The sequence below is a fragment of the Artibeus jamaicensis genome, unplaced genomic scaffold (genome assembly GCF_021234435.1).
Source record: "Artibeus jamaicensis isolate MK-2021 breed Jamaican fruit bat unplaced genomic scaffold, CSHL_Jam_final contig_648, whole genome shotgun sequence".
NCBI lineage: Eukaryota > Metazoa > Chordata > Mammalia > Chiroptera > Phyllostomidae > Artibeus > Artibeus jamaicensis.
In genome coordinates this window covers 696,682-712,188 of record NW_026521912.1, presented here as the reverse complement: position 1 = coordinate 712,188, position 15,507 = coordinate 696,682, and the positions used below count along the sequence as shown (strand labels likewise).

General features: G+C 48.8%; 1 protein-coding gene across 9 annotated transcripts in view; it reads right to left on the bottom strand.

The window, feature by feature from the left end:
* The window catches only part of EVI5L (ecotropic viral integration site 5 like), a 32,843-nt gene extending 22,054 nt beyond the window's left edge, over positions 1-10,789 (bottom strand). For 6 of the 9 annotated variants that reach the window (XM_053670912.1, XM_053670914.1, XM_053670915.1 and 3 more), the window contains exons 1-2: positions 10,625-10,789; positions 4,897-5,040 (exon numbers count right to left, since the gene is read on the bottom strand). In XM_053670912.1, the coding sequence (XP_053526887.1) occupies positions 4,897-4,948 (52 nt within the window). In that variant the 5' untranslated portion in view covers positions 4,949-5,040; positions 10,625-10,789. Of the gene's footprint in view, positions 1-4,896; positions 5,041-8,725; positions 10,559-10,624 lie in introns of those variants that run through there. The other 3 variants (XM_053670916.1, XM_053670918.1, XM_053670913.1) reach the window with 2 other exon arrangements.
* Positions 10,790-15,507: the final 4,718 nt, after the last annotated feature.

Here is a 15,507-nt window from a genome sequence, read left to right as displayed (position 1 = left end):
GCAGCTCAGCACCATTCCTAAAGCTAAGGCTTCAGACTCAGACAGACCTGTGTCCAAGGTGTGGCACCCCCTCAAGCAGCAGTATGGCCTTGAGCCAGGGCTGAGGGACTATGCTTCTTCTCTGAGTCTCCAGTGACCTCAGACAGTAACTGTGAGAACTGAGCATGCTACTGCAGGCAAAGTGTGCTAACAGTGCCTGATACTTAGTGGTTACGCCACACACATCAGCCATTGCTATCCATCCTGGGACCAGGGCTGAGGGCTAGCCAGGGCTCTGGGGCTGTGCTTTGCCTGGTGCAGGATACCTGCAGGGGTTGGTATTCCCTTGTGGAAGCTTCTAGGGGTCAGGAACTGCTAGGAAAGAGAAGGCCACTAGGAGCTGGGGATGGTGTTCCTTCTACTCAGCCACGCTGCTTCTGATGAGCCCAGGTTAGCACAAAGGGTCTAAGAAGATTGGAAACCCCAGGGTCATAGAAGCGGGAAGAAAGTCCTGCTCCCCACCAACCACCACTGTGGGAGGCTTCTTTATGCCTACCACTTTCCTTGCATGCTCTGTACCAGGAGTCCACCATGTGCCCTTGCACCCCACCTGACCTGGTTCTGATAGCTCAGCCTGCACAAGAGCCCATGCCCAGTCCCTGAAGAGGGAGAAACTGGTCCTCTAGGAGCAAGGGGATAGTGAAAGTATGAGAGCAGACCCTTTCATACCTGCCTTGCCACCTCAGGTCACTTGGTACCTTCCTGCAGCTTGGACTTTGTTCTCAGTCAATACCCAAGAGCTGGCTGGACTTGACCCTGGCCATGCACTTGGTTCTGGCCTCCTTCCCTCATGCCACCCTGTCATGGTGGGGTGCTATTTGTCTTTCACCTTGTGAGAGGGTCCAGCACCCTCCCTTCCCAGGGCCACTGGTTCTGTCTCTGGCTCATGAGGGCTGTCCTAGTCTGTTGGGTGCTGAGGGCTCTGGCTTTTGGTGAGTGGTACAAACTCTAGGTGGTGGCTCCTGGCAGAAGCAGAAGACCTTTCCATCTCATTGCCCAGCTGGCCAGGGACAACCTGCTCTAAAGATCAAGCCATGTGTACCACCTAGCCAGGAGTTAATCATTCCTGAGAGAGGGACAGTGAGGGCTGCTCCAGGGCCTCCTGTAAAGTCAGAAAAGTGTGTGGGCAAGAAGTGCTGATCTGGAAGGATCTCTATGGGTGGGGAAGAGCTGGAAAGGCCTCATGGCTTTCCCAGCTTCAGGGTTGAGAGATGGGAACGTGAGGATCAGCACCTCAGAAGCACAGCTGGATTTGGGGCCTCAGAGAAAGAGCTCACATGTGGCCAGGGTCATGACCTGAGACCACTCTCTCCTTGCTGAGACCAGAGGATCCAAGCCTTAGAGCACATTGGCTTACCCCCTCCCATAAAGAGCATGAGAGAATGGTTCAGTTCTGAGTTTCTGGTAAAAAACCAAAATAACAACAACAAAAATACACAAAAAAAACAGGAGCCATCAGCTAAGCAGAGTGTGTTCAGCCATTTATCACATAGTAATGTGTATTTCATTCAGGATATAAAATTGACTCAATGCACAGGGCTGAAATTTGCAGTCTGACAGGAAGAAACTTCTGATCCCTCAGGAACTTTGCCTTGACCCATCCCCAGACTCCCTAGAAACACTGCTTTGCTGTGGTCGATGTACACAAACTCACACACACAGCCATATAGGTACACACACACTCATACAGGCAGACACACACTCCACACAACTTATACACTCAGAAAAAGAGACAGACACACACTCCACATTCACACATACACACCATCTCACATCCATAGATACCCATGTATACTTTCTGCACCTCGCTATCCTGAGAATCAAGTAGATTGGGATAGATGCTGCTTGCTGCCATCCTAGCTTTGTGGGCAGTCCCTCCTCCCTCTCCAGAGTGCCATGACTCTTACTGGCCCAGCCATTTCTTCCCTGGCACTTACTGGGGGCCAGGTGCTGTTCTAGGCATGGGAAATGGAATAGAACAAGGAGATGAGAACACAACTCCACAGGGTGCTCACCATCCCCTCCTGGCTGCACAGGCACAGAGATGCAGACACGGGCGGCTCCCCTCCAGGGCTGATGGGCTACGCTTCTAAAGCCCACACACAGGACCCCTCTTAGTCTGAGATCCTAGCCTCTCAACATACCTAACTTCAAAACACTTTGCCTCTGCTCTACCTCAGCCACCCGAAGCGGGATCCTGGCTCCTGAAGGGTAGGCCATGGGCCACCTAACCCTGCTTTTGCTGCTACCACCATCCACCTCACTCCCATAGGGTAGCCCATGGTTTAGGAAGCTGAGCCAAGAAAGAGGGTGGGAAGAGACTCTGCTGGTAAGCTGGGGCAGGGAGCGTGGGGGCAAAGCCCAGATGCTGGACATCTCCCCCTCCTTCTCCCTTCCCTTTTCAGGGGCATTTGTATACTGTCAGTCATGCCTCCTCCTTCTTGAAGTCCTCTCCCATCTAGTTCCCAAGAGGCTAGGCTTTCTGGCTTGCCTGCTTCTCTGCCCAGGGCTTCTCAGCTTCCCACATGGTGCCTGTTTCTCTGTAGGCTTTGCCTTGGCCCTTGATGCCCTCGGTGATTTTACTCTCACGTCTTAAATGACTAAATACATGCCAGAGATTGTGACACCTCTGTCCTCAGCTTTCCTTTACTCCTAAGCACCAACCAAGATCACTGACTTGGCTGGTGCTCAGGCTCCCAAACATCTCCATCAGACCCCTGGCCAGGGCAGGAATCACCATTGTCTGGGTTACTGCTGAACCTAGTACAACCTAAGAGTCAAGAAATATTTGTGAAACAAACAAGCAAGCAAGCAGAAAAAAAAAAAACAACAAAGACACTGAAATAGAGAACAAGGGGACAGTGACCAGAGGGGAGAAGGAAGGGAAGTTAAGGGGAAAAAGGGGGAGGGATTTGGAGGAACAAATAGGAAGGACACAGGGATGAAAACTAAGGGGGGTGGAAATGGGAGGGAGGTGGGGAGCAAGGGGCTGGGGAGGCTGGGAAGGGAAAAATAGACAAAAAAAACTGTACTTGAAAAATAACTAAATAAAATTAATTTAAAAAAAAAAGAAATATTTGCGGAATTGAGCCAACCTGCCCACCCACCAATATTTATTGGGTGCCTGCTAGGTGTTAGGTACCAGGCTGAGGGCTGAAGGCTAGTGGGCAAAGAGACAGCCCTGCTCACCTAGAGCACACAGGGGAAAAGACCAACAAATGGTCATCCAAACTTTCTACTACAGATTAGACAAATACTCAGCATAAAAGAAGGCAGAGTGGAAAACAGTCTCGCATTCCCTCAAAATGTTCAACCAAGTTACCACATCACCCAGCAATTCTATTCCTAGGTGTCTACCCACGAGAATGGAAGACACACATCCACATGAAAACTTGTACACGAGTGTTCACAGCAGTATTATTCATAAGAGGCAACAAGTGGAAACAACCCAAATATCCATAGATGGATGAATGGATACACAAAATGTGGCCCGTCCATATAATAGAATATTATCCAGCCATTAAAATGAAGGAAGCTCTGATATATTCCACAACATGCAAGAACCTTGAAGATGTGATGCACAGTGAAAGAAGCCATACACAAAAGACCACAAGTGACATGATTCCATTTACATGAAATGTCCAGAAGCCTGGGGGTGGGGCGGTGGGAGGAGTGGGGGAGAAACTGCTAATGTGATTTGTTTTTGGGGTAATGAAGTATTCTGGAATTAGTGGTGGTAGTTGCACAACTTTGTGGATATACTAAGAACTACTGAGTTGTTTACTTTAAAAGGGTGACTTTTATGTTATGTGAATTATATACATCTCAGTTAAGAGAAGGCAAGGGATGGGTGGGCTGGCAGAGGAAGCTGGTACAGAAGCAGCGGGGAAGTGTGGTTGAAACTCCAGAGGTGAAAGTGACTAGGCAGTTCTGCAGCAGCCAGAACCCCAAAGGGCCCTGTGGGAGAAGGCAGGAACCCTACTGGGCCTGTATTTTTGGAAAACCCTCCTTGCCCCAGTCAGGAGACATTCCTCCAAGTTAGCTCTGTCCTAACTAAAGCCAGCCCCTCCTCCTGCCACAGGTGGGTCTTCCTGAGCCCATGATACTGCCATCTATTGGCCCAGGCTAGGCTTGGTACCCTCATGGTGCTTGCTCCAAACCCTTTGGCCACTCCCTACTATGACATGAAGCTCAAACATTTTTGCACTGTGCACACAGCCCTGCCAGCCTCACCTCCTTGTCCCTCTACATTCGGCTTATCTGGAGCACCTCCTTTTTCCCACCTGTCTTTGCACATGCTGTTTTCTCTGCTTGGAAAAGCATTCTTCAAGACATGATTTGAGGTTTCTTTTTTTCTGTGAATCTTCCCTGTCAACACCCTGCCTCCAGTGTCCTGGCTGGCTCACTTCTCTGTCTCTCTCTGAAAATACCTATCCCCTACACCCCAGCCCAAGACGTATTCTCTGGCAGTTATATACTTCTACACATGCCTACCTGCTCTACTGAGTCTTCGTGAACATTCTTAGCGCAAGGGTCTGTTTTTTAAATTTTCTACTCCAAGCCTATAATGCAGCACCTGGCATTTAGTTAGGTGCTCAATAAATGTCTGCTAAATAAATGAAGACCAAAATTTCTGTGCTGCTCAGCCAGGTGATCAAGGTCAACACTGGCAGTAGGAAAGTCAGCCAGTTTACTACTGCCTGACTTTAAAATAAAATTTCTGTGCTACTCAGCCAGTAGTAAAGTCATGTTGAGAGCATGTGTCCTTGATAGGATGAGAAGGGCACTTCACCCCTGCGTCTTTCTCCCCAAAAACACATCACTCCAGTTTAACTATGAGAAAAATATGTAACAAACCCAGAATTTTAGAAAATTCCTGACCAGTCCTCCTCAAAACTGTCAAGGTCATCAAAAACAAGGAAAGTCTGAGAAACTGTTCCGGCCAAGAGGAGCCTAAGCAGATGTGCTGATGAAATGTCACGTGGGATCCAGGATGGGCTCCTGGAACAGAAAAAGGATATTAGGGAAAAACTGAGAAGATATAAATAAACTGTGGGCTGTAGTTAATGGTAATATATCAATGTTGGCCCATTAATTATAACAAAGGTACCAGATTAAGTTGGGATGTTATTGGTTGTGGGGTCTGTGGGAACTCTCTGTACTGTCTTCTCAATTTTTCTGTAAATCTAAAACTGTTCTAAAAAATAAAGTCTATTTTAAACATAAAGAAGTGATTCTATTATCAGTATAGACAGAAAAGTAAAGGATAGTTCTAACATATGAAAGGTGTTACCTTGAGCAGAAGGTCACTCAAAGGGTCCCTCAACTAGGCTAGGGGAAGAAAAATTCAAACTTGGATTTGTGACTCCCGAACCTTGGCCCTGCAATGATCCACTGTGCTGCCACTCTCTCTGCCTTCTTTTACTTTAGAAATAATATACGTGAGGCACTGAGTGTAGTGAGCAGTCATTATTTTTTAACAGGGAGAGCATGTAAGAGTCATCTTTCAGAGTTTGGTATTTTCAGAGGAAAGAATAAAGTTCCCAAAGTTTCCTTTAATTCTGGCTCCCTCGTCGCCTCCCCCCGGCTGCTGATCTCCCACATCTAATGATTCTGGGGACACAGAATCATTTCTGAATCTGAAGCCTTGAAAGATGCCAGCTGACCCCATTTGCCCAGCAGACCACCATGGCCTTGCCTCCTGGCTCCAACGCTGGGGAAAAATGGCCTTTTTTTGGCAAGGAGTAGGCAACTGATGGGCCAGCTGCCCCTGGGGTAACAAGGACAGCAGTTAGAATTCAGAGGTCACTATCTGCCCTCTTCTTGTCCCCAGTTCTAACTGCTCCTCGTTATCCTGGGTGTTTCCACATCCATGTGTCATGGCTATGTATGTGGCTAACTGATCCCAGACCTCCTGGCTTCCTGTGAGAACTTCAGAGCCAGTAGCCAGGGTTCAAATCCTTCCTCTACTACTTTCTATCTGTGATCTTGGATATGATGCAGTTTGCCTCAGTTTCTTCACCTGGAAACAGATCTAATAATAGCAAATATTTCACAGGTTTTAAAAATTAAAAAAAATTGAATTGAGAGAGAGAGAGAAACATCACTTTGTTGTTCCACCTTTTAATGCATTCACTGGTTGATTCTTATATGTGCCCTGACCTTAATGTATCGGGACGACACTTTAACCAACTGAGCTACCTGGCGAGAGCTACTTCACAGGTGTTGGTGAAATACCTAAGCAAAAACCAGTCAAGTGATTGAGACAGGAGCTGGCCCATGATGTTTATTCCTGCTGGGGAGAGAGTTCTATGAGAACAGGGTCTGTCCAGCCTATTACTGGATCAAGGCATCTAGTGTACTGTCAGGCACTCAATGTTTGTGGATCAATAAACAAACCTCCCCTCCTCCGTAGGCCTAGCCCCTATGTGGTGACCCTGTTTAAACATTAAACTCAGTAAAACTATAATCATTGTTATTGATAGTAGTTGCAACAGCAGCAAATACCTTCAGGCTAAAATCTGAGGTGGGGACCATTACAACCTGTGGAGTCCCTTCTCACCTAAAAAAAAAAGTTTACTACTCTGTATTGTCACCAGCTTACTTTGTTACCAAAACAGGTTCATTCCTAGCAAATCTCTCATTTTCTTAACATCTAGGGTCCCTGAGAATAACGAAGGAAAAAATGTGAAGCCCTCATAAGCCTTCCAGGAACAGATGAATAAAAGAAGCACCATCTTGAGAAGGTTCTCAGCTCTTCAAGACCAAAATGGTATTCATGCTACGAAGGCTCACTGGTGTGGGGCAGAGGTGAGGTGGGGATCTGCCCTCCCTTTGGAAACTCTCCAAGGCTGATGGATGGAGCTCTTTCTGCGGAAGAGCTCCAGGCCCTTTTTCAAAATCGAATCAGTAGAGAAGACTGTCAGCTTCTAAAACCAACCAAATATTTACTGAGCATCTCCTATGTGCTCTAGATTCAACTGTGAGCAGCTATGCGCCTGCCTTTGTGGGGCTCCCCACCTGGTATGAGAAACAGACACCAATAAAACAATTTCACAAACACATCCAGAGCACTGAGAAGTGGGAGAAGTTTAGTGAGTCAGTCTCTTCCTAACACCAGTGGGTTAATTCTCCTAACTAACCCTCTTCCTTCCACTGTCTCCATTGGGCTCCTAGAGCACGTGTGCTGCAGATTTCCCTGGACGGTGGGGTTTGCTGTCTTTCTGAGTTCTGTCAACTATGGATCTCTATGACCAGGAAGTGTCCTGGTGTGTGCCCTGTGAACTGCCTTCGAAACATGAAGGTTTATAGGATGAGGCCCACCAAAGAGGCATGCTTCCCTGAATGTACCATGCTTGCTGCTGCTTGCTGGGCCTCTGTCCAAACACTCTGGCTGCCTGGAACACTCCAGACATCATCCCTGCTCCACCTTCCCTGACACCCTAGAAATGCACAGGGCCCTTTCTTGTGTTCTCACAGCAGCATGCCATACATAATTCTGTCTCATGCTTCCACACGGGAGGATGTGATGGTAAGGGCATGGTGCCAGAATCCCAGTACCTCAGGTAAATGAGATACTACGCAAATAGTGCCTGGCATAGGGCCTAGCATGTGGCATGGGCCTGATCAGTGTGCACTACTGTTGCCAGCTTGTCTCACTGCATAGAGAGGGTCCTTAGATGCAGAGCAGGTACCACCTTTGATATTCTTTCAGACCCCGGAATCTAACTTGATTCCTGGTGTGGGGCTTCCCCAAGAACAATCAGCATCTATATTTTGCATGAGGAAGTCGAGATCACCTTCCCACTTGACCCCTGCACCCATCAAAGCACACACACACAAACACAGACCTGTACCCCAGTCTAGGGTAACAGTGCATTAGTATTGTTCATAAGCCCTCCTGGGGAGCCTTCTCCTGTTTTCCTGAGGAGTTCACAGTCTCTCCTGGGAGCCCTCTGACCCCACTGCCCCCATAGAAGATCCCACCCTGGGGAGGCTGTGGGTTGTGTTTCTTGTTGCCTCATGACCTTCAATAGTCTTCATTTACTTTCTCCCTTGAGCAAGGAGGCAGAATAAACTTCTCCCTACCCAGCATCAGAGGTCCATTGTGGGTAGGGGTGGAGGTGGGATGGGCACTGCCAGCAAGCAGGCTCCCTACTGTCCTCTGTCTCCCAACACAATAGACCATCTCTCACCCCTGATTCAGGCTGGCTTCCTGTGGGGCAGCTTGGTCACAGAGAGACAATCATTATCCAGTGATGTATCAACTAAGTACAGCCAGGGTACAGGATGGCTAGTGATTCTGTTAACACTCTTAGATGGGCAAGTGCCCTCCTGGACTCCAATGACTCCTTCTGCATGGTGCCCAGGGGATATTCAAAGCCACATTGTAACCTCATTGGCTCCCCTGCAGTACAAACTACTGTTCTAAGAATTTATCCCCCCCCCCCCCCCCAATTTTCCAGATGGAGAAGTTCAGGCCCTAAGCCAAGATGTGCTTTTTTCCAGGCCATCTAGAATCCACTTGTGAATATTCACAAAGAAGCCTGGTCTTTTTTACCTAGGATTTGCTAGGGATGCTCGAAGGAGCCCAGACAGGCAGTGCTGGGACAGGACTGATCTGGAATCCATCCAGGGGAACCTGGGGCTCCTCCTTATTCCCTGCAGTCTGGTCGTGCCAGCTTACCGGTTCTGTTATCTGCTCTCCTCTCTTGGCTCAGCTCATTCCTGTGCCAGGGCCAAGCCAACTGCAGTTCCTTCCAAATGACCAGCAGTCAACAGCAGAAGCTCAGGGGAACCCACAGGTTTGACCCAAGGGTGAGGTTGGTGGGGTAGCAGGACAGGCAGGAAGAGCCAATACAACCCAAAAAGATACTTGGACACAGGTCCTCTAGTTCCATCACTGCCCAGCTGAGGGAAAAACCAGCCCACATTTTTTCTTTTGAAAAGAATCCTTAACAAAGAGCTGTCTGCTTCTGGCAGGCCCGAACCCAGCCCCACAGGGTCCCAAATGCCAGGAAAGAAGGAAGCTGTTTCATTTTGGCATAACATATGGGTTGTGGGTAAAAGAAATTACATGGATTGTCAGGGGCTGCCCCTGGACAGTAGCACTGGCCCTGACATCTGAGGCCAGTAGGCGTGATGGGGTCAGCATGCTGGTCCTACCAGTCTGGGCAGACTTCAGGCCCAGGGCCGCAAGCAGTCTGAACTTCCCCTCCCTGCCAGGGGTGGCATACATCGGGGGGCAGGCAGGGACTCTTTGAGGGACACTTCGGTGTAGGAGAGAGAGTGTCCTTCCCTTGGAAGAAGGGCAAAGTGGGGAGAGATACGTAAAGGGGAAGAGGCCTGCAGCAGATTTCCACAGGGTGCAGGGAGATTATGGGTCACCTCACCACCTCCAGGTCCCAGTGGGGGTGCCAGCTCAGGGAGGTTGCTGTGGCTGGGCAGACTGGCTGCCTGGGGCAGGGCAGCCAGAGTGTCTGAGTCTCAGCCAGAGCTGGGAGTGCTGTGGCCTCTAGGAGGACCTGGGAAGTTAAGGTCCAAGAAGGAGTGTTGAGGAGACCTGTGTGAGTGTGTGTGTATGGTTCCAGCTGGTCTGTGTTGGAGGTCCTGAGTTTCTCTGTGTATGTTGGGGGTCCAAGTGTTTGATTGTGTGTATGTATGTGTACGTGTGCATATCAGGGGCTCCTGAATGTCTACGGTGGGTACCAGGATGCCCATCATTATGCTTTTTTTGGGGGGGATGGTGGTGGTTCATGAGTATCTCTCTGTGTGAGACCTGTGTGTGTGTGAGCTATGTGAAGCTCTCAGAAAGACGTGTCTCTGGGTGGGGAGGGGGAGCTCATAACAATTGGGAGGTACTGCTGAGCAAGAGGTCAGTGTGGACTTCCAGGAAGCAGGGATCAAGATGAGTCAGGGTCAGGTATGTGTTTGTGGAGCTACTGGAGCGTGCTGGGAGGACCTCAGGAATGATTTCCAGGGGTAGTGAGGTGAGGCCTGTGGACAGGAATCCTGGTTTATAGAGGCTAGGCAGGGGTCCTGTGGGGTTAGAAGTGAGGGACAGGGAAGGCCCTGAGGCTGGTATCCTTGGGGGTGGGGGCAGGTGTAGGCCGATAGGATGAGGAATGAGAGGAGGGACATGGTGGAAAGGGTTTTGCAGATGGGAGGGATCCTAAGGGATCGGAAGGGGTGGTGTTGTCCTGGGCCTGCGGGGGCAGGTCTGCGAGATAAGGGATGGGGGAGGTCCTGAAGGGTCCCAGGAGAGGTCCTGAGGGTCGGTAAAGAAGGTGGGCGAAGGTCCTTGCCCTGAGGGGACCCCTCGGGAGGGACGGGTGGGGGTGGGGGGACTCTCGGGAGGGTCCGGGGAAGGGCCCTGAGAAGTCAGGAGGCGTCAGGAACAAGGGTGGGCGGAGGTCGGAGCCCGAGGCTGACGGCCAGGGTCCGTGCTGGGAGTGCAGAGGGCTCCCCGCGCGGGTTCCGGGACGAAGCGGCCTGTCTCCCTGTCTTGCCCGGCCCCGGTGGGCCACAGCGCAGAGTCGCCGGCCTGAGAAGGCACCCAGGAGGCCTGGCCCGCGCCACCTCCTACCTGCGCTGAGCGTGCCGCCATTGTAGTGCCGACCCTCGCAGTCCCGGGCTGCGCCGCCGGATCCCCGCCGCGCCGCTAGCACCGCAGCACGGGCCCGGCCCCCTCAGCCGCCCCCCGGGACCGCTGCGGCCGACCGCTCAGCCGCTGCCATTTCACCGGCTGACAGGAGCCTCTGCCCCGCCCCCGAGGCCCAGTCAGCCAATTCACCGCCCCTAGTTACCCTGGCTCCGCCCACACAACAGGAGTGACGGGATGTTTGGCCAGTCCATGGCCATTCCGTGAACAGTGTTCTGGCTACCGCCAGAAGGTTGCCTCCTCCGAAGAGAAAAGCGAATTGAAATTAGGAAAGCAGTGAAGGACGGGTGCTTTTGCCTATCGAAATATGGAATTCTGTTGATCAACACCTGGAGAGACCAATAAGAGGGAAAGAGGGGTGTGTCCCTGAGAGAAGGCTGGGGCCTTGAGTAACCCCAGACTGAGGCAAGAAGCTTTTGGCACTAAGCCCCGCCCAGAGCCGGGCTCTACGCCCTATAACGAGACTTCCTGAGATGTTCATTATCATCTGCCCTTCAAACCAAGCCATGACAACTGTTGGGGGAGTCTATAAAGAAGATTGACAACTGAAGGAGGGCGGTGAAGTAACACTCTGTAGCCAATGGGATCGTGATATTAGCGTGCGGGTAGCTTGAAACCTATGCTGAATGACATAGGAGAGGGGCTTAGGGGGCGTGACCTAGACAGCGGTGGGGCGGGGCCAGATAAGGGAGCGGCCAATGATTGGGTCTGGTAAGGGGCGTGGCCAGAAATCCCTCAGGGTGAAGACGAGTTGAGGGACGCCTTTTCTTTGAGCCCTGCTCTGCTGGAGGTAGGGCCACTGGGAGTGGAGATCACACCGAAGACTAGTCGGTCCCTTCCCCTAGACTATCTAGTCTGGATCTTCTCTGGGACTCACAGTACCTTATGTTCCCTCATTAAAGCTCTGATCAGACTGTGTTATCGCTGCTTACACGGCCCTCCCTCCCATTCTCCACCCCTGATGGCTGTGGTGGGGTAAGCCTAAATCAGGTCTGGAGGGATTCTCAGCATTGTTGAGTAGAGGCCCGGCACATAGGACTGCTTATAAATGTTTGATGAACGAATGACTAAATGAATGGTGGGCCCAAGGCTCAGGACTTGTAGGGACAATGACTGACAACCTGCAAGACTTAGCAAAACAGGCAAGTACCCACCCCAAGTTGCAGGGATGGGTCCTACAGGGGTGGGTCAGGGAAGCACCCTGTAACAAGAGGGTGACATCATAAATTCAGAATGGGGGCTGAAAATTGAGAACAGGAGGGCTGGGACCCAGAGTGGGCATTCCAGGACCTTCTAAGGTCTAGCTCTCAACCTTCTAAATAGTAGGGAGTTCTGTTTGGTTTGGGGAGCAATGGCTGACACTTCTTTGCTCCCTGTCCCTGTCCATCAACCTCTGCCTTTCCCATCTACATTTTGTCCCTGTCTGTACTCTCTGCTGCTCTTTACTCTCCCTCTGTCTCTGTATATCTTCTCTGTCTTTCTTTATCTACATCGTAGCTATGAAAATTCTGGAACTGTTAAGAAAAGCCTCAAAACATTATTTCTAAAAACTCTGGTGGTAAAAATACATATAATATATTCTGTCTCCCTCACAGCTTCTCCTTCATTTTTCCTTCCTTCCTTCCTTCCTTCCTTCCTTCCTTCCTTCCTTCCTTCCTTCCTTCCTTCCTTCCTCTCCCTCCCTTCCTTCCTTCCTTCCTTCCTTCCTTCCTTCCTTCCTTCCTTCCTTCCTTCCTTCTTCCCTCCCTCCCTTCCTGCCTTCCTTCCTTTTTTCTTCCCTTTTTTTCCTTTCTTTCTTCCTTGAAAGAATAGATCTTTATGTCTCTCCTTTAAATCTCAGCTATGGCCCTGACTAGAATGGCTCAGTGGGCTGAGTATCATCTGGCAAACCAAGAGATCTCCAGTTCAATTCCCAGTCAGAGCACATAGTTGGGTTGCAGGCAGGTCCCCAGTTGGGAGTGTGTGAGAGGGAACCAATGAATGTTTCTCTTGCACATGGATGTTTCTCTCCCTCTTTTTCTCCTTCCCTTCCCCTCTCTCTAAAAATAAATAAATAAATAATTAACGAGATACAGTGTTTAAAAGTCAACTTAGGTGTTGGGCATTCTGTAGTCCCAACAAAGTTAAAGGTGACTTTAGAATTGGTGAGCTTGAGGCTGAAATTAATTTAAGGACATTGTCCCCTGATTTCTGAGTAGGCCTAGGAGGGGGTTACAGATCCTGTGGACATGGTTGGAGATGAGATGCAGGGTGTTGACTCAGGAAGGCAAGGGTGACATCAGGATGTAGTAAGGGCCAAGTAACCAGCATGGGACAACCCCTGAGCATGGAGGACTGAAGAGCCATCATAAGCGCCAAAGTCTCAGGTTTGCTCTTGTTTCCAGAGGTTACCTCTTAGGAAAGAGCATTTTGGTGTGAGCCATAACTTCAGAGGAACAGAAAAATCTAGGTGTGGGGAGGTACAAGCCTGGGTGCAGTCCAGGGCCCCCCAGAGAGAGGTCTTGAAAGAGGTTGTTTTGGGGGCCTTGTGGGGAGAGAGGGACATCTGGTGTCTGGGGGATCAAGTGAAACACCAGGAAGATGCACAGGACATTCAACTCTCTCATTCTTATACTGGCATTTCCACACAAACGATAGTTTCATTCTGGGAACACTTTGATTCCATTTTTATAAACACAGTGGGAAAATTTTTGTTGGAAAAGATGTTTGAATCATAAACTGCATTTAGCCAATTAGATTCCTGGGTCACTTTTCTATTCAGTGGGGTTAAACTATTTCCAAATTTTTCTCAAAGTTCATTTTTACTTGACTAAAGTCTTTTATTAGGAATATTTTCCCCCTGTGACTTTTGCAGTAAACATTTGATTCATTAATCAGGCTCTTTTTGTCCAAATTTTTACCAACTATTGATTTTATCACTGTGATTTGTGTGTGTGTGTGGCTGTCATTTCTTTGGAGTCAAACTTTGCATATTCAAATTTATTAAAAGACTTTTTTCTCCCAGTATTTAGCCATAACAAATTTTTAGCACAATCAAAAATTTTTTATGGATTAAACTTTGGACTAAAAATTCATTTGTTGTGAATATTGATTAATGTGAGCTTAGACCTTATATTTGTCTTATAGAGAGCAAACAATGTGATGATATTTGTGGCTCTCCTCCAATAAAGAGGCAGAGTCTGTTTCCTCATCACTTGTTCTGACCAACAAAATGCATCAGTGCTGTTGGTGAGATAGGTCTGAGCCTAGGCCTTAAAAGGCATTGCAGCTTTGGCTTTTTTGAGTACAATTTTTTTTTTAACTTTTTTTATTGATTATGCCTTACATTTGCTCTATTCCCCCCCATTCCCCTCCACCCTGCATACCCCTCCCCCACCATTTCCCCCTTTAGTTCATGAACACGTGTCTCAAATTCTTTAGATTCTGTATTTCCCCTACTATTCTTACCCTCTCCCTATCTATTTTCTATCTACTGTCTATGCTACTTATTTTCTGTACCTTCTCCCCCCCTTCCCCTCCTCCCACTCCCCTGTTGCTAACCCTCCATGAGATCTTCATTTCTATGGTTCTGCTCCTGATCTAGCTGTCCTCTTAGTTTGCTTTTGTTTTAGGTGTGGTTCTTAATATCTGTGAGTTTGCTGTCCTTTCACTGTTCATCTTTTTTATCTTCTTTTTCTTAGGTAAGTCCCTTTAACATTTCATATAATAAGGGCTTGGTGATGATGAACTCCTTGAATTTGGTCTTATCTGAGAAGCACTTTATCTGTCCTTCCATTCTAAATGAAAACTTTGCTGGGTAGAGCAATCTTGGTTGTAGATCTTTGGTTTTCATGACTTGGAATACCTCTTTCCAGCCCCTTCTTGCCTGTAAGGTCTCTTTTGAGAAATCAGCTGACAGTCTGATGGGAACGCCTTTGTAGGTGACTGTCCCCTTAGCTCTTGCTGCTTCTAGGATTCTCTCCTTCATTTTAATCTTGGCTAATGTAATGATGATGTGCCTTGGTGTGTTCCTTCTTGGGTCCAAATTCTTTGGTACTCTCTGAGCTTCCTGGATTTCCTGGAAGTCTATTTCCTTTGCCAGATTGGGGAAATTCTCCTTTATTATTTGTTCAAATAAGTTTTCCACTGGTGGCTGTGCCTTTCCCCCTTCTGGTACCCCTATAATTCGGATGTTGGAACGTTTAAAGATGTCCTGGAGGTTCCTAAGCTTCTCTTCATTTTTCTGAAATCTTATTTCTTCATTCTTTTGTGTTTGATCATTTTTTTCTTCCTTCTGGTCCACTCCCTTGGTTTGAGTCCAAATTTTCTTTCCATTACTATTGGTTTCCTGTGTATTTCCCTTCATTTCAATTAGTTTAGCTTCCATATGTTTCTCTAATTTGTGACTAAAATCAACCAGTTCTGTAAGGATCCTGATAACCAGTGTTTTGAACTGTGCATCTGAAAGACTGGCTATTTCTTCATCGCTTAGATCTATCGGTTCTGGGGCTCTGAGTTGTCCTAGAGCCATTTTCGGTCTATTCATGCTGTTAAGTAAGCAGAGCGAAGCCTTAGTTGTTTACCAGGACGGGGAGACCCAGGTCGCTGGTTTGTGACGCTATGTGTGGGGGCGTGGTCAGAGAGGGAGCAATGGCGGTCCTCTCCGCTAGCCCAGCCCGTCCAGTCACACTACACGCCTCGGGCTTATTTATCCGATCGGAATTGTGCGAGCCTGCTGCCCCGAGCAGGCTTCCCTTCTCACTGGTTTCTCTGCACGCAGCTGCGCGACCGACCGCAGACAGCCCTCCGTGCCTCTTCCCTGTGCGCTC